This window comes from Neofelis nebulosa, chromosome 3 (genome assembly GCF_028018385.1).
Source record: "Neofelis nebulosa isolate mNeoNeb1 chromosome 3, mNeoNeb1.pri, whole genome shotgun sequence".
NCBI classification, from domain to species: Eukaryota; Metazoa; Chordata; class Mammalia; order Carnivora; family Felidae; genus Neofelis; species Neofelis nebulosa.
Window position 1 is genome coordinate 54,060,577 of NC_080784.1, and position 18,868 is coordinate 54,079,444.

Consider the following 18,868-nt stretch of genomic DNA (forward strand, 5'->3'; position numbering starts at 1 on the left):
GATATCAGTCAGAGAGAGGCCGTCCTGTAACCAATAACTGAGCCAAAGGTACATACATGGAGCCTTAATTACACCACCAACAGGTGCACTAGAGCTAAGACGCTAGTGAGGCATCACATGGCATCTCCTGTATGTGCGTTTTTCTGTTCGCACTCAGTGGAAGGGACCACGGCACATGTGTTTCAGCCACATCCCCGATAGTACATCTTCAGTCATAAAGGACAGGGATTTTACACTGTATAAGGACAAGTTGAAACTCCAATTTTCTGAATTTAATTCAACAAACTTCTTAAAACATCAACTACATGCTAGAAACTATGGAAAATACAAAGGCACCAAATATAGGCTTTCTGCCCTCAAGAAGAGTGAAGTTGGGGAGAGAGGGATGCGGAGACAGGCAGGCACGTGGAGATATTACACTGAAATACAATGTGTTAAAAGGCTGTGAAACCAGAGGGAGAAAAGGGATTGATTCTGGGAATGGGGGGTTAAAATACATTTTTAAAAAATTAAAGGAGGATACATAAGAAGTAAGTCCTTGCTTTTCCCCTTTTATATCCCTCCTGGTACCAATGCCTTGTTCATAGGGGTAGTGTTTGGATTGTGAAAGCAAACTACTTGCCTATAAATCTCGGCTGTCACCTATCAAGCTGGGTGAGTTACTTAATAGCTTTGTGCCTCAGTTTCTTCATCTGTAAAATGGAAACAGAGTGATTGTGTGGCTAAATGAGCTAATCTATCCATGCAACATACTTGGCAGCATGCCTGGCATATAGTAAGTGCCCAGTGTTAGCTGTTCCTCAATAAATGTTTGCCTAGTAAATGGATTGAAGTTTTCATCTGCAGTCCAAGTCTTTTATCATACACACTCAGTCGGGCCTCATATTTTGGGTTCCTTGCTGAACACACTCATTATCTGCGGCTAAGATTAGGTTCAGACTTAGAGGCCTGGCATTCCCGCCCTTCCACTGTGCGGGACCAGGAATGAACCTCTTGGTATCGGATCTTTGGGGGGCACAGAATGGCACGATTTGGTGCTATCCACTTGGGGACCCCCCTAGGTTACAAACGTTGACGTAAGAAGGTGTCCATTCTCTTCATCTGACAGACAGGAAATTAAAGCTTAGACAAGTTAAGTGATTTGCCTGCAGTCCTGCCACTCGCTGGGTGGAAGTGTCCGGGATTAGAACCCAAGACTTCTGACTCCCAGATCAATGAGCTTCCACCATTGGCTGCCCAGATCCTGCCCTTCCTGGCCTAAGTTGCACTCTCCAATGAGTGTCTTGAGCCACACCAACATCCACTCTCTCTACTGGGCCCCCGAGAAAAGACTGCCTTGTTTTTTGGTCCTTTACCTGTCAGGGTTAGCCCGTGCTCCAAGTGGGGAAAACAACAGCGTGTACCCCTTAGCGCTAGGAGTTAAGTTGTCTCCGGTATTGCCTTGCTCCTTTCATCCTTATGAAGTAAAGCGCTTTGCAGGTTACGTTCTCGGTTCTCACGTTAGTGTCACCAACAGAGAAGGTGGCCTTGGGGGCTTTCGCTAGAAAGGCAGAGGAGCTAAGGCACCCTGCCCGTGTTCTGCAGCCCGTCAGGCGCTCCCACATTGGCCGGGCAGGACTTCTTCTAGTTCGGAGAAGAAAAAGAGGCAAAGCAAGGTGGGAGAAGGAGGAACTGGGAGGAATTAGGAGGGGAGCGCGAGAATGAACTCAGCTCCAGTGAATCCCAAAGGAGCAAGTAAAATGCCTTTGCTGTTGGAAACGAATACTTGCTCAATCAGAAAGTAAGCGTACAAAAATGGGGGAAATGCCACGTGGGGCATCACCAACTTTACCCGTAGATGTACTTTTCTTTATCTACTTATCTTCTTATCGATCACTGTATACGTTTCTAAAGAACACGAATGGAATAGTCGCCGGTGTCCCGGCTTTTCTCACGCCCCGCGTGGCTGCCGTGAAACTCCTTCTAAACTGTGCTGCACGTGAGACTGGCGGCAGCGGCCGAGTCCCGCCTCGCAGGGCGCGGCCCCTTCGCTCGGGAAAGGCGCTCCTCTCCCCGAGCAGCGCCGGCGGACACCGCGGCCCCGGACGCCCGCGCCGGCCTCGCCCGGGTAAGAGCGGAGGTCCCGGCAGCGGCCGAGCCTGAGAGAGGAGGGGCCCCCAGGGGAGGTGTGCGGCCGCGGCCCGGAGGGCAGGGGTGCGGAGGGCGGGAAGCGCGGCGGCCGCGGGGAGGAAGCGGGCCCCGCGCTTCGGGCGCCAGGCCCCGGAGACGCTTCCGCACCCGCCGCCCCCTCTGCGGAGCCGGGCCGGGGCGCGCCGGAGGGGCGGGCGCGGCCGGCCGGGGGCTGACCCCGAGCGCCGCCGAGTCTGCGGCCGCCGGCCGCGCCGCGCTCGCCTCCTGCCGCCTCGGGTTACGCGGCGGCCGTCAGCGCGCACCTCATCAATAAGGCCTGACAGGCCGCCGGCTCCGCGGCCATCCATCACGCGGGCCCGGCGCGGGCTGCGCGGGCGGAGGCGCAAGGGCACCCGCGCGGGGGGCGGGAGCGGGGGGGGGGCCGGGAGCCGGCGGCCCCCCCCGGAAGAGCCAGACCCGGGATGGGCCGGTGTTCGCCGAGGGGCCGGGCGATTTCGTGCAAGCCCCAAACAGAACCGCGTGGTCGCGGGAAGCATTTGTCTATCAATCAACAAATATTTGACGTTAGTCCACCCCTTAATCCTAGTTGTCTTTTTAGGATGTGTTCATTTGTTTTTAAAGAGCTGTAAGGGAGCTTAGAAATGATGTAGCGCAACCTGTCCATTTCACAGATGAGGAAACTGAGAACCAGGTGGGGCGTGTGGGAGGCTGGACATGCGGGAGGTCACACGACCGGGTGATGGTAGAAACTAGAGCCCACATCGCCTGACCCGGACTCCCAGCCCAGGCGCCGCCGGCCACAGTGGAACTCTGCAGGAGCCATGACCCGTATGCGTGTGTGGCTTCCAATGTATGAAATGGGGGAAGTCGTGCATGTTCTAAGTTTCGTCTGCCTGTCAGTGCAGGAACTATGCAGGGTCCTCACAATCCCTGCTCCCAAGCGAGGCCACCGCATCCCTAGGTCTGCAAAGAGAATAGTTAATGAGGCAAAAGTATGGGGAGTGGGAGACATCTACACATACAAATAATGTAGTTCCTTGAATCTATTTACTTCCTCCTCCCACCTACCCTTCCCCCCTCCCCAAGGAGTTTACATGGTTTCTCTTCATGCATTCATCTATTTCCAGAACTTTCTCCCCGTTGCCTGTTTGCTGGACTCTTTCTCACTGATCTGAATAGTTTGAGTGTAGAAACTTCGTTGTGTTCCTCCTTATATCTCTCCAAAGTTTGCAGGGTGCCTGGCACATAGTATGTGCCAAATGTTTGATCTATGAATTTCAACACTTGTAAGAGAATTTAAATAATTCCAGTTCAGAAGACATCAAGGCTGAAAGAACTATCAGATCATGGTGTTCCTTTCATAAGAGGAAGACTGGTCCACAACCCTGCCCTTGATTTACCTAAGGCTTCCCAGGGGGTAAAGTCGATGCTTGGTGGTTCCCAGGGTTCCCTTCCTTTTTTTTCATTGCCTGCCATCATGCTCTCCTAGTTGTGATTCCTGCGCCCTTTTCACTTCTTTCCTTGCCTTCCCACCTTTTGGTTCTTCCACTGATTAATTAGCAAGCTCTCCAAGGATGGGGATGAGAGTAACAGGGAAATCCACAAAACCAAACTGTTTGCTCTGGTTCTAATAGGAAACAAAATATTTTGTGGGGTTTTGTTCTGTTTTTCTATATTATGGTGTTATGATGGTATCGTTGGTTTTTTAATTCAAGTGAAAAGGATAAGATTAAAGCCCATGGCAATGGGTGTCTGTTAACCTTAACATTATTCATTTTCCCTCCTTGACCACAGTGCTTTGACTGTGGTTGGAAACAAGGATATTATCCACAACTCTGGGAAAGGATAGAAATCAATACACACACTTTTATTGAGCAGGAAATGTAGCAGAGCCGTTCTATGGCCGAGGTAATCAGTGGCATTTGGGTTCCCCTGTGATGTCCACTAGACTATGATTTCTGTAAATACAGGTACAAAGTGTGGTTTTATCTGGCACCGGGCACTCTTTCTTCCCATTACCATCCCCCCCGATGGTTGCCAATCCATGTGCACATCATAAACTGCAGCTAAGTGTAATGAAAATTGATGTGAGAGTCAGAGTCAAAACAACTTAACCCGCAGAGCTGTTGGGAGGGTTGACTACAATCATGTGCAGGAAAGGCCGCGGTCCAGCAAATGCTTTCCCTTTAGTCCATTCAGAAATACAGCCCTCCTCTCAGGGGTACACTCAATTTTTCAAGGCCAGGCCTTGGCTTCCTCTTGCCTCATGGGATTAGCTGGAGGAAACCCAGTCTGCCTGGGGAGACCGGGCTCTGGTCAGCTGGGTCGCTGCATCCTCCACTGCCAGCAGGTTGCCTGGGAAGTGACTTTGAAATTTCTGAGCTTCTGATGACTGGCTCCAGGACTCTTGGGATGAGAAAACAGAATAACCCATCCTCATGCGCCACCCTCCTTGCAGCCCACTGTGAAAACTGAGTGCAAGTGTGGGACATGTAGGAAGCAGGCACTGGAACTGCCATAGCATTTCCCGTGGATCTGGAGGAAGGATGAGCAATAGGGAGGACCAGCCTTGGAAACTGGATCCTTTTGAAAGAGATGCAAGGCTTTCTTTTGTATATAAATCACTCTTCTGAAGTGTTTCAGGTGGGAGTTGAACATGTACCAGGGATGTGGCGTCTCGCTAAGGACTGGGGATGGCTGCACGCACAGGGGTGGGGGGGGGAGGGGAGGGAGAGAGATAAAATAAGGGCTGAAGAATCTTATCCTACCCCAGCCATACTGTTTCCCCCCTGCTTTTCGAGAAAACTAATTTATTGAGATGAAGTTTACTTCCAGTAAATTTATCCTTTTTAGTGTACAGTTCTTTGAGTTTTGACAAACACACAAATGGTGTAACTACTCCCACAATCAAAATATAGAACAGTATCAGCACTCCCCAAAATTCTCTTCTCCCCTTTTGTAGCCACCTCTTCCTCACCCCCCTGCCCCTGGTAACAACCACTGATCTGTTTTCTGTCCCTATGGTTTTGCCAGTGTGACTGTGTCATATGAATGGATTCACTTAGTCTTTTGAGTCTGGCCTCTTTCGTGCAGCCCCAGTGCCCGAGATTCACTCATGTTGCTGCACGTGTTTGCATCTCATTGTCTTTTGTTCCCAAGTAGTATTCTGTTGTGTGGATACATATCCCTGTATCTATTCCCCAGTTGAGGATCATGTATGTGATTTCAAGTTTGGATCAGTCATGTATACAACTGTAGGGCTTGAAGATCCCAGCAATCCTCTTTTACAGATTAAAGGCTAACTTAGATTTAGCTGTTCTTATCCTGAAGCATACTGGGAACAATACATCTCCTCAGGAGCCACGTTCAACAAGTTTGGGGTGAGGAGGTCAGAGTCCCTAACAATAGTGGTATATGGAGGTGTGGGGTGGGGGAGGAAGAGAGCAGAAATAAAGAAATGAATGAATAAATCTGGCGAGGAATGAGTGTGTGCTAACTACTGAAGCAGGGAGGGGTTGGGGGAGGGGAGAGAGAGGGGATGAAAATTTAGGGCTTTTGAAGTGGACTAAAGACATTTCTCACATAGTGATTGAGAAATTGATCACTTTTCATTGATGAGGCTCTGTCTTATACTATCTGCTCTCAGCCTTCTGCCTTATCCCCACCACACCCCCCAAGCAGAGTGGGGACTTCTCCAGAGACTTTGTAAGGGGGTGGGTGGGAGATTCGTTCCCCTCACCAGGGAAAGGCTCCAGCTCCTGAGGTGAGGTGGTAGGAGATGGCCGAGGGAGTATGGGAGGTTAGCAGAGACTCCTGGGGTTAGCTCTGCACCTCCAAGAGTGAAAAGCTCCCCTTCTTCTAGGTGCTGATTATTCCATTTCACTCAGACCTTTGCTTCATGCTCTGTCTCCCTGTAGTTTCTTGCCCTGTGGCAATTTGCTGTTTATTAGTGCTTCTGCCGAAGAGGGCCTGGGGCTGTGGAAGAAAGCAAACTTGAAATCTAGAGCACCTGTGTCTTCCAACCAAACTCACAGATACCAAATGAATGGGGTGGGGGGGGGGAGTTGAAACTAGTTGAAAAGACAAGGAATGCCAGGGATCTTCCAGTCTTCATACTCTCTCAGGTCAGAGTATAGTACATACCCTTGGAGGGAGATAGATGGGTGTAGTTATTGCAAGCTGCATGCCTCTGCTTTTCTCCTGCTGTTGCAAGAAACCAGTTATTTCCAAACAATGAGTACCTCCAAGCCCAGATGGGTGTTACAAGAATGAACAGAGCACTCTCTATGGGCACCTGCTACAACTGTGGGTTGGTGGCACGTAAAGCCACGTTACTGTCCTTTACAGGGAAGCCCAGGCCTGTCTGGAGTGGGTCCTCACAGGCGTGAAGGACCTCAAGGCCTCCAGCCGCCCCCGCCCCGCCCCCCACCCCTGCCGCTGTTTTCGCACTTGGGCTTCGCGCTTCCTTGACACTTTCCTGTCTCTCGCTCTGCCGCGCCAGGTCGCGGCGCCTGCCTGGGCGTCTTCTCCAACTCCGGGTCACCTCGGGCTCCGTGGCCAGGGGAAGGGTGCAGGGGCTGACGGAGGAGGGGGCAGCCTGTGCGGAAACGCGCCCGAGCTGGCGATCGGAACATCACGTCTCTGGTGGCCTCACAAGTCCCCCGATATGTGCGTCGGGGTCTGACAACTGGCAGCGCTCCAGCCGCTGGTGTCCTCGTCACCACCACTGCCCTCCCTGGCAGCTGGGCGGGGGATGGGAGAGGGGGGCGGGGTAAGCCCTCGACTCCGGATTGACCTCGTCCCTATCTGGTCCCTCTCCTCCGATGGAGCCCTGGCGCTTTCCTTCCCATTTCTCTTGCTGGCTTTTTCTCGAGCTGTCTCTATTTCTGTCGCCAGGTCTCTTGATTGCCATTTCATCTTCTTTCTCTAGATTTGTGCTTTTCTCTCCCATCTTCCCCTCCCTCTTTTCTCTGGTCTCCGTCTTTAATTCCTCTCTGCTCTCTCTGCGTGTCTATTCCCTCCTGTTTTTCCCATAACGCCTCCACCATTAATACTCAATATATTTGAATTTTTTATTGTCTGTCTTCCTCTTATAGAATGTAATCTCCTGGAAACAGAGTTTTCTCTATTTTGTTCCATGCCAAATCCGAGTGCCGGGAAAGTTCCTGGCACAGAGTAGGTACTCAATGAATATGGAAAGGAGGAAGGGAGGAATGCACGAGTGATCCCGTCCCTCTCCGGCTTGCTAAGGCCCCTCTCACTCTCAGTTGCTGCCCCCTACTTTTTCTCTGTGCTCCTCTCGGCCTGCCTTCCCTTGTCTACCTCCCCCCCACCCCATTCTCTCCTTTCTCCTGTTTCTGACTCTCTCCATAGCCCCCCTTCATTTTTTCTGGGTCCTAGTGTCTGCCTGGCTCTCTCCATCTTTTCAGGAGTTGTGGGTCTGGGCCCTCCGTGCTCCGGAGATGGTGCACCCGGCACCCTTGTCCGTCTTTGCTCTTTGTTCCGGGGAGTCCCGAGGCCTCCCTTGCCAATCGCCACGGCCTCAGCGCCTAATCGGGTTCTTCAGTTTAACTCAACTTCCAAAATCCTGACTGCGCTCCGCACCCGGAAATCCCTTCTTCCTGCAGATTCCGGAGTCCAGGGACTCCGGGGTTTCCCTAGGGGCAGCCTAGATTTGGGCAGATTTGTAGTTGGCCAGGGTGGGGCTGAGCGTTGCAGATAAATGCTCTCCAGTAACCCAGACTGTGCTACTCTCTTGGTGTCCAGCCTGGACCTCAGTGACTTACTTTGTGAACTGGTGGTGACCCTGGGCACCTACTATGTGCCAGGAGACACATTCCCCTTTGAGGGGAGTGCTCCATTCTCCAACTGCCAGCAGCCCTGGGAGATGCCATTAGCAATCCCTTTTGTAGTTTTAATCATTCAACAAACATTTATTGAGCAACTACTGTGTGCCAGCCACAGTCGTGGCCCTCGTGGAGCTTACCTTCTGGGGTGTGTGTGGGGAGGGCTGTGTATAACCAACCACAGATAAATGAATTTATAACTCCAGGGAACATAAGGCCTGTGGATAAAGCAAATTAATATTCTATGTATTCCAAGAACATTTATGGAGTTCTTGTTATGGACTCGGTGTTGTCAGCACTGTAGTTTCTAAAAGTCTCTGCCAGGGAGGGAGTGGGGAGGACCTACCAGTAAACATATTGAGGCCCATGTCACCAAGAGAGATCCCAGAGGTGACAGTTTTGGTCCCCAAAGGGTAGAGGCCCTCCCCTCAGCTCAGAGTCTGCAGGCAAGGAGTCTCCATGGAGCTTGGACAGTGGGTACAGGAAGCTCCCGTTTGCTGCTGTTTTCATAAGGTTCTTGGGTGAGGAGGGAGAGAAGGAGCCAGGCTGGGAAGGGGGAAAGGGGCCTGTGCAAAGGCGTCAGCGTGGCCGCAGTGAGTTGAACGATCCGGGATCCGCAGCCTGCTGGCCCAAGTGCCCGGACTTTCGGGCGCCGCAGAGACTGGGTTTCAGTTCTGCCCTCTGCGGCCCCGGGACCTAAGGAGTGCCCTCCCCATTTAAAAAGTCGCTGGCATCCTTCCCGAATTTAATGAAAATGTGGGGCCTCGTTTTTGTTTTTCTTTCCCTTCCCACGGGCTATTAGGTTATGAGACACAACCTGTTTTGTTTTAAATTGATTTTAATTTTTAAGTGTCGGGCGTATTCATTAAAGCAAATTTAGAAATATTTGAAAAACAAAATGCAGGTTTAAAAAAGTTTCATTATAGATATAAACTCAATATTAACTAGAGTGGAAAAAAGAACTGAGACTCAGGAATCTAGATTCAAGACCTGCTGCGGAGTGCACAGTCTTTGCCACCTGGGACAGGTGTCTTAACCTCTCCGGTCTCTGAGTTCCTGTTCCTATGAGACGGTAACACCTTCTCTTCCTCCCTCTCGCTCGTCGATGTTGTTTCCTCGAGAGAAAAAAAATGAAATCTGGGAGCGTTCTATAATCTTGAAATGACTATAAAATATTAGGAGCTGTGCCAAAAACTCCAATCCTCACAGCCCGAAGCACCAAGGAGGCGTTCGCCACGGTCTGTGAGCGATATCATGGCTTCACTTTGCAACACCGAATAGTATTTTTAAAAACAAGACAGAATCGGAAAGCGTTGCTGCCTTTGCTCCGTTACATCTGCCAGCGGGTGATGATCACTTCCTGGGGTGCAGAGCTCGGTTCCCGGTGGGAGGGGGCAAGGGTCTCTAGGTCCCCGACGCCCTTCCCTCCCCGCCCCTCACAAAGAATTCTGGGTGTGGAACACCGGGCTCTAGGAGGGAAAGAAGGTCTCCGTAGCTTTGCAGCTTAATTCGTTCTGCATGTTTGCATCAGCGGAACGGCCCTGCTCCGCAATTTGGTTCTCCCAGCTCCGCCCGCTTGTGGGGGCGTGGGTTTGCCCTGGGAGCAAGGTGGGCCACACGAGCAAGGCCCGGGAGTCGCAGAGGGAGGAGGAAACGTATGGACCCGGTGGGGGAATTCGAGGGCCCTATGGGGACCGGAGCCAGCCTACGTTCAGCGCGGGTCACTTTGCATGTCTTGTCATGAGCCCTGGCGCTCTAGTCCATAAGAAGCGTCTACATCTGGGAAGGATTCGTTATAAAGGGCGAGGGGAGACTCCTGTCGCCCCTCTGGTTCTCTCTCCCTATGGGGGTCTCTTGTTCCGATTAGAAGACTTTGGGGGCCCCGTGTTTCTTCAGACACGGTTGGTTTTCGGGTGGCTGTCCGCGGAGGCTGATGGCCGCAGGTTGCCAAACGGCTTACTAACCCAAATCTGAGATTGTGGCACCTGAGGTTGCGCTCCGTTTAAAATAAGCTGGCTCGGCTCCGGCTAGGAAATCCGGTTACCCCGTGAGGGTAGACCCTCGCTGGTGTCACCGTGAATTCCATCGCCCAGTTTATTAACCCTTTTGTTCAGGGAACTAGAGTTCAGCTTCCTCTGTACACTATGTCCAAACACAACTGTGTCTCTACCAGGGTTTGGACCAGCTCACGTCCGGGAGACCTTAGTGGAGCAAGAAAATGCAATCTATTCTTGTGTCCTGGGGAGATTTAAAAAAATTTTTTTTAACTTACATTCATTTATTTTTGAGAAACAGACTGTGAGCAGGGGAGGGGCAAAGAGAAAGGGAGACACAATCTGAAGCAGGCTCCAGGCTCCTAGCTGTCAGCACAGAGCCTACTCGGGGCTCAAACCCACGAACCCACGAACAGTGAGATCATGACCTGAGCCGAAGTCGGGCGCTTAACCGACTGAGCCATCCAGGGGCCCCGGGGAGACTTTTTGTTTGTTTGTTTTTAAGAGTGCAGTACATCTAAATAATTCTTATTTGTCTAAAATCTCAGGACTTGACTCTTCATTAGACCCAGGCCCTTAGTAAAAAAAAATTTTGCAGTGTCAAATTTTCCCTCTTGACTATGGGAAAGAAAAGAAAAGAGAACGTGAGTGGTGTTGGGCCACCATCCCAGGCCAGCCCAGGGACATGTCCTTAAAAATAGCCAAGACTCCGAACCTCAAAGCACCCCCTCCCCTTCCCAGCGGCCTCCTGAGCGAGAGGGAAGCCTGGGAACTTAGCGGCAGCCGATAAACCTCCTCCAGCCGGCGGGCCAGCGAGGCCTTGAAATGCTCCCCGCTCCTGGCAACGCGCAGCGGCCGGCCGCGGGGGCTCCCGCCTTGTCCTAGAGAGGGGAGAGGGAGGGGGCCGGGCGAAAATGGAGGCAGGGAACGAGGCAAAATGAAACACCCCCAAAGGAACAGACCGCTAGCCAACCACCTTCTGGGCCATCCTTGAGCTGAGCCCTTTGGGGAGAAAATTTGGAGCGCCGGGCCCAGAGAAAAAGGCCACCGGAAAGAGACACAAACTTCTCCATCCCAGGCGCATTCTTAGAATCAAGGAATCTTTCAAGATTCCCAGACCTCAGCACACCTGAAGAGCGCCAGCGGGGTGGGGGGGTGGGGGGGGCGTGGGCAAAAGAGCTGTCATGTCCCTTGTCAGAAGATTCGCCCCCACCCCGCCCCCACAGCCGTGAATCCGGGGTTCCTAGCAAGCGAGTGCTTAAGAAAAGCAGGCTTTTCTATCTAGGGTCTCACAACAGCCACAAAGAGCAGGCAGGGCCTGTTGTACACCCTTCCTTCCCCCCCCCCCCTCCCCAGGAGACTGAAGGTCCGAGAGCTCTGGTGTGGGGGCAGTGATGTGGGAAGCTCGCCCCTGGGCACCCAGCTAATGTGACACTCAGCACACATCCTGCGCTGCTGGAAGAAGTCTGCCTAGGAGTGGCCTGCGTCCTTGGCTTTGGTGAGGGCGCTTGGATGGCCAGACGCTAAGCCCCAAGCCCAAGGCTTGTTGCTAAGAAAATTCACTCCCCAGGCCGAAGGCTCGGCGCTGAGGACCGCGTGTGGAAGGCAGCTCTGAGACCTAAGGCATCGCTGGAGCCACAAATCCCCACTGAGAAAAGAAAGGCCAGAACAACTTGCCGCTCGACTAGCCCAGACTTTTAACTCTCCAGAAAGCCCTCGTAGGCCAATGGGGATGTTGTTTCAGACTGCGCAGAGATCGAGCACCCTTCTCCACCATTCGGCTGAATATGCGTGCGCCCGCCGAGTGTCCTCCCCCAAACCGCCTCTCCCCAGCTCCAGCCTCCGGGGTCCTCAGAACACCCTCCCTCTTAAGTTCCTAGACACCTGGGATCTGCTGCGCCAAATTCTGCAGAGGCGCTGGCGAGGAGTTGAGGGAAGCTGGAGAAGGGTTCCTAAACACACCGCCCTAAGCTTCCGGGGCTCGAAGGGTCCTGGGCCAGCAGCTCCTAGGGGTGGGACGGGGAGGCGTGGGTGCGTCCAGCCGCAGCGCAGACCTTACGTCGCTCCGCCGGGCGCCTCAGTTTTCTCTCCTAGGCTCCGGCCCCTCTGGACCTCCGAACGTTGAGCTCAGGAAAGAGAACTCCCCGCGCAGCCGCGCTCAGTCCTTCCTCCGGGATTTTCCTGAGAATCCCCACGAGTTGGCCACGATCCCTGTGGGGTTTTCCTTCCAATCAGCCCTGCGTCCTACTCTCGTCCTCAGCGCTCAGGTTGCCCTCGCGCAGGCCAGGAATCCACCACTGATTACCAACAGCTGAAGCTGGCGTAGCCCCTTACCCTTCCTTCGCAGACGCACAAGTTTCGTGTAGGATGGTACCCCGGCCCCCTCCCGACCCCTCTAATCTGGTATGAAAAACCTGCTCTAGGGAAAGAAACTCGGCCTTAGTGGGGCGGGGTGGGGGGAGTTTAACCGAAAGGGTGAGAGCCACTGGCCGGGTGTTATCTGGGGCTGAAGGCTGCGGTAATCGATGGGTTATTTTTACGCGGTAATAGGGCCCTGTGATTGCTCTATTAACCTTTAGACCTGTCTGAGGGACTCTCCGGCTCGCAGCCCCGCTGAGCTGGGGCCTCTAGGCACTGACGCCGACTACAGACTCAGGCCTGCCACCCTCCCCGCCCCCAGTCCTAGGGAGGGGGCTGAGGAGCCTTGGAAGAGCCCTCTCGGCTGGGAAAGCCTGCTCCCGCTGGACTGCCAAGCCTCCCAGGACCCCGCCACGTCCCTAGGATTGGTGCTGCGGCGCCGAAAGCTGCTGGGAAAACGGAAAGATCTGAAGGGAGGAGGTCACAGGAGATGGGAAGCGTCGCCAGGAAGGGGTGCACGTTTTGCATAAATACATAAAACTGAGGGCTGGAGGGCCGCCTTGCGGACTCCCCAGGCTGCTGGGAAGGCGGAAGGGAAACTTTGGTCTCTGCGCTCTGACTTGAGTGGGCCAGTCCCAGGTTTGGTGTCTTTTCCATCGGCACTTCGGGGCTAGCAGGAACCCCACTATCCATTACCTCCTGGAGACTCGCAGCTAGCCGGGCACCCCTGGTAACCCTGTGCTACACAGCCGATCAGGGGTCTCGCCCAAAAGGTCACCTTCCCGTCTATCAGCGCCGCCCCTTGCCCCGCGAGTCCTGGGCTGGGGCTGGACCAGGACCACCGGGAGGCGGGGTGGGGGTGGGGGGTGGAGGGAGGAGGTGGGGGGGGGGGACTCCTGAATAAAGCTGACCCTGGGCAAAACTGCAAACCGGATTGACCTCTGGCAGGGCGGTGGGTGAAGCCCTGCGCCCCGACCGGTGGCACTTTAGCATTTTCCGAGATCCGAGCGCCTGGACTTTGCCTGCTGGGGGAGTTTTTTGAACAGCCCCGAAGCCCGGCGCCGAGCGGAGGTGCAGCCTCTGCGGCGCACCCCCGCCCCCCGCCCTTGCACGTGACTCCCACAGGCCAGTCAGCGCTCGGGAGCTGGAGCGCAGGGGCGAGGGGACTAGCGCCGGGAGGTGGGGGACTCGGAGGCGGCCCGCACAGTGGCCGCGAGAGGCACCGCCGCTGCCAAAGCTCCCAGGGCGCTCAGGGGAGCGTGCGCCGGCCCTCCAGGAAGCTCAAGTCCCGCCAGGTACTGCGTTTTCTCTTTTCCTTGCTCTTTCCCACCGTTTGAGAAACCCAGAGCTCCTCCGCGCTTGTTTGCCTGGGAGTGGAGAGGTAACTAGTGGGTGGAAAGGAGACGTTGATCACTCCCTCCTCCCCAAACTGGCCAAAGCCCGCTTAACTTTTCGCTTTGGCTTAACAGCTTCTTTAAAGCAAAGTTAAGATTTGCGGGGAAAGCGGAGAGGGATATTCGAAGTGCTTTTGGATTTTTTTTGTGTGTGTGAACTTGAACGTTTTTAATCCCTGCCCCAGCGTATATATTCTCCAGCCCTTGTTTGCACCTCCCCAGGCCAGGGCCTGGATGGTGATGATGGCCGTGCGAAATCACACTGATCAACTGACCCGGGACAGGTCGCACGGAGGGACTCAGGCGAGGAGTGTCGCCGGTCGGTGACTCCGGGGACTCAGAGTGGCTGTGGGAGGCTGAGTAACTGGGCCTTGGGCCCCGGGGAGGCGCTTCGAAGCCGGGAATGGCTACTTAGCGCCCGGACGTTTTATGCCCTTCTGGCCAGACTTCTAGCCTTCCTGACTGGGGTCCAGAGAGTCAGAACGCCACCCACGAAGCTAACAACCCCACCCACCCACACTGCTTCTGGGTAAAAGTAGCTGAGGCCCGGAACCCGGGAGGAAGGCAGTGACGTTCCTCCGCTGGCCACGGTTAGCTGCCCGATCCACAGTATTATGTCCCTTGGCTTTAGGTTGGGGGGTCCTTCAGGTAGGAGGAGGATGCCCGGATGGTGAACTGCCACCAGGTTGAGGGAACGAGGAGGCCTTTCGGTTGGGAAGCAGGGTGGAGGACCCAAGGCTGGAGGGATTTGGGGCCGCACGGATGGCTTTTCGGGGAAGGTTGGGGAAGCGCCGAAGGCAAGTATTTCCTGTGTTTCTCAGAAATGGAATGGACAGCCAAGAGCAGGTTTCAGGCTTTTAAAGTAGGGTTTCATTTGGGATAACGGAGTGGTGCCTCCTCCCCCCTCCTAAACTTCCGAGTCTCCACGTTCCCCAGCAGCGGACAGCTATATTACTGCTGGCTAGTGTGTGCGTTCGTGTGTGACAGTTTTCTGCGCAGCAGGCCGAGAGTGAAGGCGAGAGGCTGAGCCCAAAGAGCAGGAGTGACCTGTAAATAAACACAGACATTAGGGCAAGTTTTCGATTCTCCCACTATCAGAAATAGATCGGAAAAGGCCCGTGGGCTAAATCACGAAGAAAGCATCTTCTATTTGGTCTGTGAATTGGAGGTGAACCGAAATGAGTGATCTGGAGGAGAGGGAAAAATTGGGGATCAGGCCTGAGTCCCCATGATGAGGCCAGATCTCTTCTGCCATTCTCAGTAGCTCTCTCTGCTTCCTCCACGGCCAGACGCCTGAACCGAGGCTTAATAACAGAAGCAAGCAGAATTTCTTGTCTTTTCAGAAAGGTGTAGAGGGGTATTTTCTCCACCTTCTATTGTTCAGTAATCCAATGCCCAGGTAATGTACCAGCCATTTTAAAAAGGCCGAGAATTTAGTAAAGATGAGTGTTAGATTTATGGCATTTTTAGCATTTACATTTTAAAGCTGGTAAATTAGCATCTGTGTGTAAGTTGGCTTGCAAAATTATAAATCTTCTTTCTCTGCAGTTATGTGAGAAAAAAGTATGATGTTATGCATTAGAACTACAGAAGTTGAGTATTACAGAAAATACAATGAAATAGGTGAACTATTTTATTTAAAAATTAAATACTGAATATTTTATCAAGGTAAGCCTGTGTTTACTTATTGAAGCGCACAGATTCCTATAAGTTACTAATTTTTTGCCTTCATTTTCAAAGAGTGAAGTTGGTGATTTCAGATAAAAAATTTTTTGTAATATTTTAGTTTTAAGTAATCTCTATACCCAACTGTGGGGCTCGAACTCACAACCCTGAGATCATGAGTTGCATGCTCTACTGACCGAGCCAGCCATGTGCCCCTCAGATCAAATTTTTTGTATCTACCCTCTAGCCAAACTTCTTCCTGGAAGGAAATGTCCAACAAACCAATAATTTGTTGTATAGTTTTGAAAGCAAATAATAAACCATCTAGAAGTTGACATGTGACTATAGAATACAGTTCTGTTAACTCCATTATCATTAGTGATGTTGCAAAGATGGTTAAAAGCATTATAGAGGTATATCAGATGTAGTGTAGATTAGATTTTCAGAATTTTTTACAATAATTAAGATGACCATTCATTATAGTATGATTATATCTGAGGCATTGTCTTATGGTACATTAGAGATCTGTAATAATAATAACAATAGCCAACAATTATATAGAACTTTGTACCTGTTACAAGTTTTATAAAACCCTATTATACTTGCTTTACATATATTAGTTTACAATCCTTACAGTCCTCACCATGACTCCACAAGATAGGTACCTTTAACATTTGCATTTTTGCAAATGAGGAAACTGAGGCACAGAAGTTAAGTAATGTGTCTAAAGTCATTTATTCAGTAAGTGACAGAGCCTCGGTTTAGTATAATAAAGGTCAATTGATGTTTTTGTAATTCTGTGGCAATGAAAAAGAAACCAGTGTTAAAAAGTGGCTGTCTCTTAAGGAGACAAGCGGGAATGTAGTGGTCAGCCTCAAATCCCTGGAGACCCACGGATTCTGTCCCCCAGCTCCTTTAATTGTACTTTGATCTTTGGCAGGTTTCAAAACTTTACGATGCTTCAGTTCCCTCTTTTGTAAAATGAGGAGACACACTTTTATTTGAGGAGCTGTGGAGAAAAAAAAGGCCTGAGACAGAGCAGGTGCTTCAGAACACTGAGCTCTTATTTTATCAGAAAAATTGCCTGAGAAAATAGAAACACAGGATACAAGGGCATAACCAAGCCCTACGAACTGTTCTTCCCCTTCAGTTTGTCATTGGTGTTCTGATTTCCCTCCACGGGTGGACCAGTGATTCTATATGGGAAAAAACCCATTCAGTGAATCTGAATGGTCCAGTGAGTAGTTCCACAAAGTGAATTGTACATTTCCCTCACTATTCTGGTTTTAATATCCAATCTGCAAAATCACTAAAATATAACTATTTGCCAGAAACAAATGTCTCGTCTGATTTGACTTCCATATGGTAGTGTGGATGGATAAGAGATTTCACAATCCTTTTCACAGAGATTTAGCAGACACTATGCTCATGTGTAAACATTTAGACTCTACCTCTAGTTTTAATAAAAAGATTGCAAACAAAATTTTCTTAAGTTGCTGGTTTTTTTAAAGTTTGTCATTGTGTTTCATGGGCAATCTAAAGTTTTTTCATGGCCAGGGACGCTTAGGGTTGGGTCGGGGAACAAAGATGAGCGATATTTCTTGGGTCCCAGGCATTCCGGCGAAAACTGAAACCCTTAAACTTATCTGTGACAAGAGTCTTTCCTGACAAGCAATACCAAAAAAAATTGACTAGGTCACAGTTAATAATTACATGTCTAATAACCGTGAAGCCCCACTTCTCTAAGGCTCCCCTGCCTAGGCTTCCCTGGGGCAGTCAGACCCCACGGGCTGAGAAAAACAAAGACCGCAGCTTCCTTCGGAACTTCGTGGCCTCCAAGGCTGGGCGCCGAAAGTGGCGATTTCTTGGTTTGCGGTGCGGGAGAAGCAGCCGAGCACAAGGAAAGTGGGCTCCGGGTGAACTTGTGTCCCTTTTTGTCGTTCTTCTAGGACCGCGGCTGCGGCGAGGAGGACAGGAGCCAACCCAACCCTCCGCATCGGAGCCAGCCTACCGCACCCAGAGCCGGAGTCTGCGGGTGTCCTGAAGAGGGTGCGCAGCCACAGCCACCGGCGTGACCCGAAGGCCCGTGCCCCGTACCGGCGCCCAGGCACTATCCCGTGTCTTCTGCCACTCGTGTAGGCGCTCAGGACCTCTAGGCCCTGGGGTAGATCCCGCCCCTTCTCCAGCACCTCCGGGAAGAACCAAAAGTTCAATTTGGGATTTTCCTGTAAACAAGAGCCTAGAGTGTTTTGCTCGATGCTGGATTTAATACGTATATATTTTTGAGGGATTTGCATTTTTACTTTTGATTTTGGATCTTCATTTACGTGACAGCCGTCACCTGTATATTATTATTATTATTATTATTATTATTATTATTATTATTATTATTCTCTCCCCGCCTTGCGCCTTGACTCGCGAGTGAGAGAGAGGACTCGAAGGCGGAGAGCTCCCAGAGGCCATGTACCAGAGCTTGGCCATGGCCGCCAACCACGGCCCGCCTCCCGGGGCCTACGAGACGGGCGGCCCTGGCGCCTTCATGCACAGCGCGGGCGCTGCCTCGTCTCCCGTCTACGTGCCCACGCCGCGGGTGCCCTCCTCGGTGCTGGGCCTGTCCTATCTCCAGGGCGGAGGCGGGAGTGCCGCGTCCGGAGCCACCTCTGGCGGCAGCTCCGGCGGGGCCCCGGCGGGCGCCGGGCCCGGAACCCAGCAGAGCAGCCCGGGCTGGAGCCAGGCGGGGGCCGAGGGAGCGGCCTACACGCCCCCGCCTGTGTCCCCGCGCTTCTCCTTCCCGGGAACCACCGGGTCCCTGGCCGCCGCCGCCGCCGCCGCCGCCCGGGAAGCCGCGGCCTACAGCAGTGGTGGCGGAGCGGCGGGCGCGGGCCTCCCCGGCCGCGAGCAGTACGGGCGTGCGGGCTTCGCAGGCTCCTACTCCAGCCCCTACCCAGCCTACATGGCCGACGTGGGCGCGTCCTGGGCCGCGGCCGCCGCCGCCTCCGCCGGTCCCTTCGACAGCCCGGTGCTGCACAGCCTGCCCGGCAGGGCCAACCCCGCCGCTCGACACCCCAACCTCGGTGAGTACTGAGCGCAAGTACCCGGGCCCGTTGGCTCCCGGAACAGGCTGTCCCGAACACTGCTTGGGGGCGTTTAATTTTCCACAAGTGTGCGTATGGTGGGGAGCGGTGGGGAGGGGGCAGGATGCGTGAATTTCCAAGGAAAGCAAAGTGGAAGACAAGCTGGCGGCCGCGGCACGTTTGGTGGTGGTGAAGGTCACAGCCCCAAGAAGCCCATATTCTGTTAGGTGAGGGCAGGCCTGATTCCTAAATGCTTTTCTGAAAGAGAGAGGACTGCAGGGTGCAAGGTCTGAGTGTGTCCCCAAGCAGCCCCGACGTCGGGTATGTCTGTGCGCCGTAGGTGAGCGCTGGCGGCCGACAGGCTCCACGAAGAGCTGGGAGGAGCAGCCCCGGCAGCCCTTGATGGA

The 18,868-nt window shown here is 52.8% G+C and overlaps 1 protein-coding gene across 4 annotated transcripts in view; it reads left to right on the plus strand.

Annotated features, from left to right (window-relative positions):
- Positions 1–18,868, plus strand: part of GATA4 (GATA binding protein 4) — an 80,408-nt gene that overhangs the window by 13,177 nt on the left and 48,363 nt on the right. For 2 of the 4 annotated variants that reach the window (XM_058720847.1, XM_058720850.1), the window contains exons 1-2: positions 13,482–13,623; positions 17,337–18,461. In XM_058720847.1, coding sequence (XP_058576830.1) covers positions 17,849–18,461 — 613 coding nt within the window. In that variant the 5' untranslated portion in view covers positions 13,482–13,623; positions 17,337–17,848. Of the gene's footprint in view, positions 1–12,948; positions 12,968–13,481; positions 13,624–17,336; positions 18,462–18,868 lie in introns of those variants that run through there. The other 2 variants (XM_058720849.1, XM_058720848.1) reach the window with 2 other exon arrangements.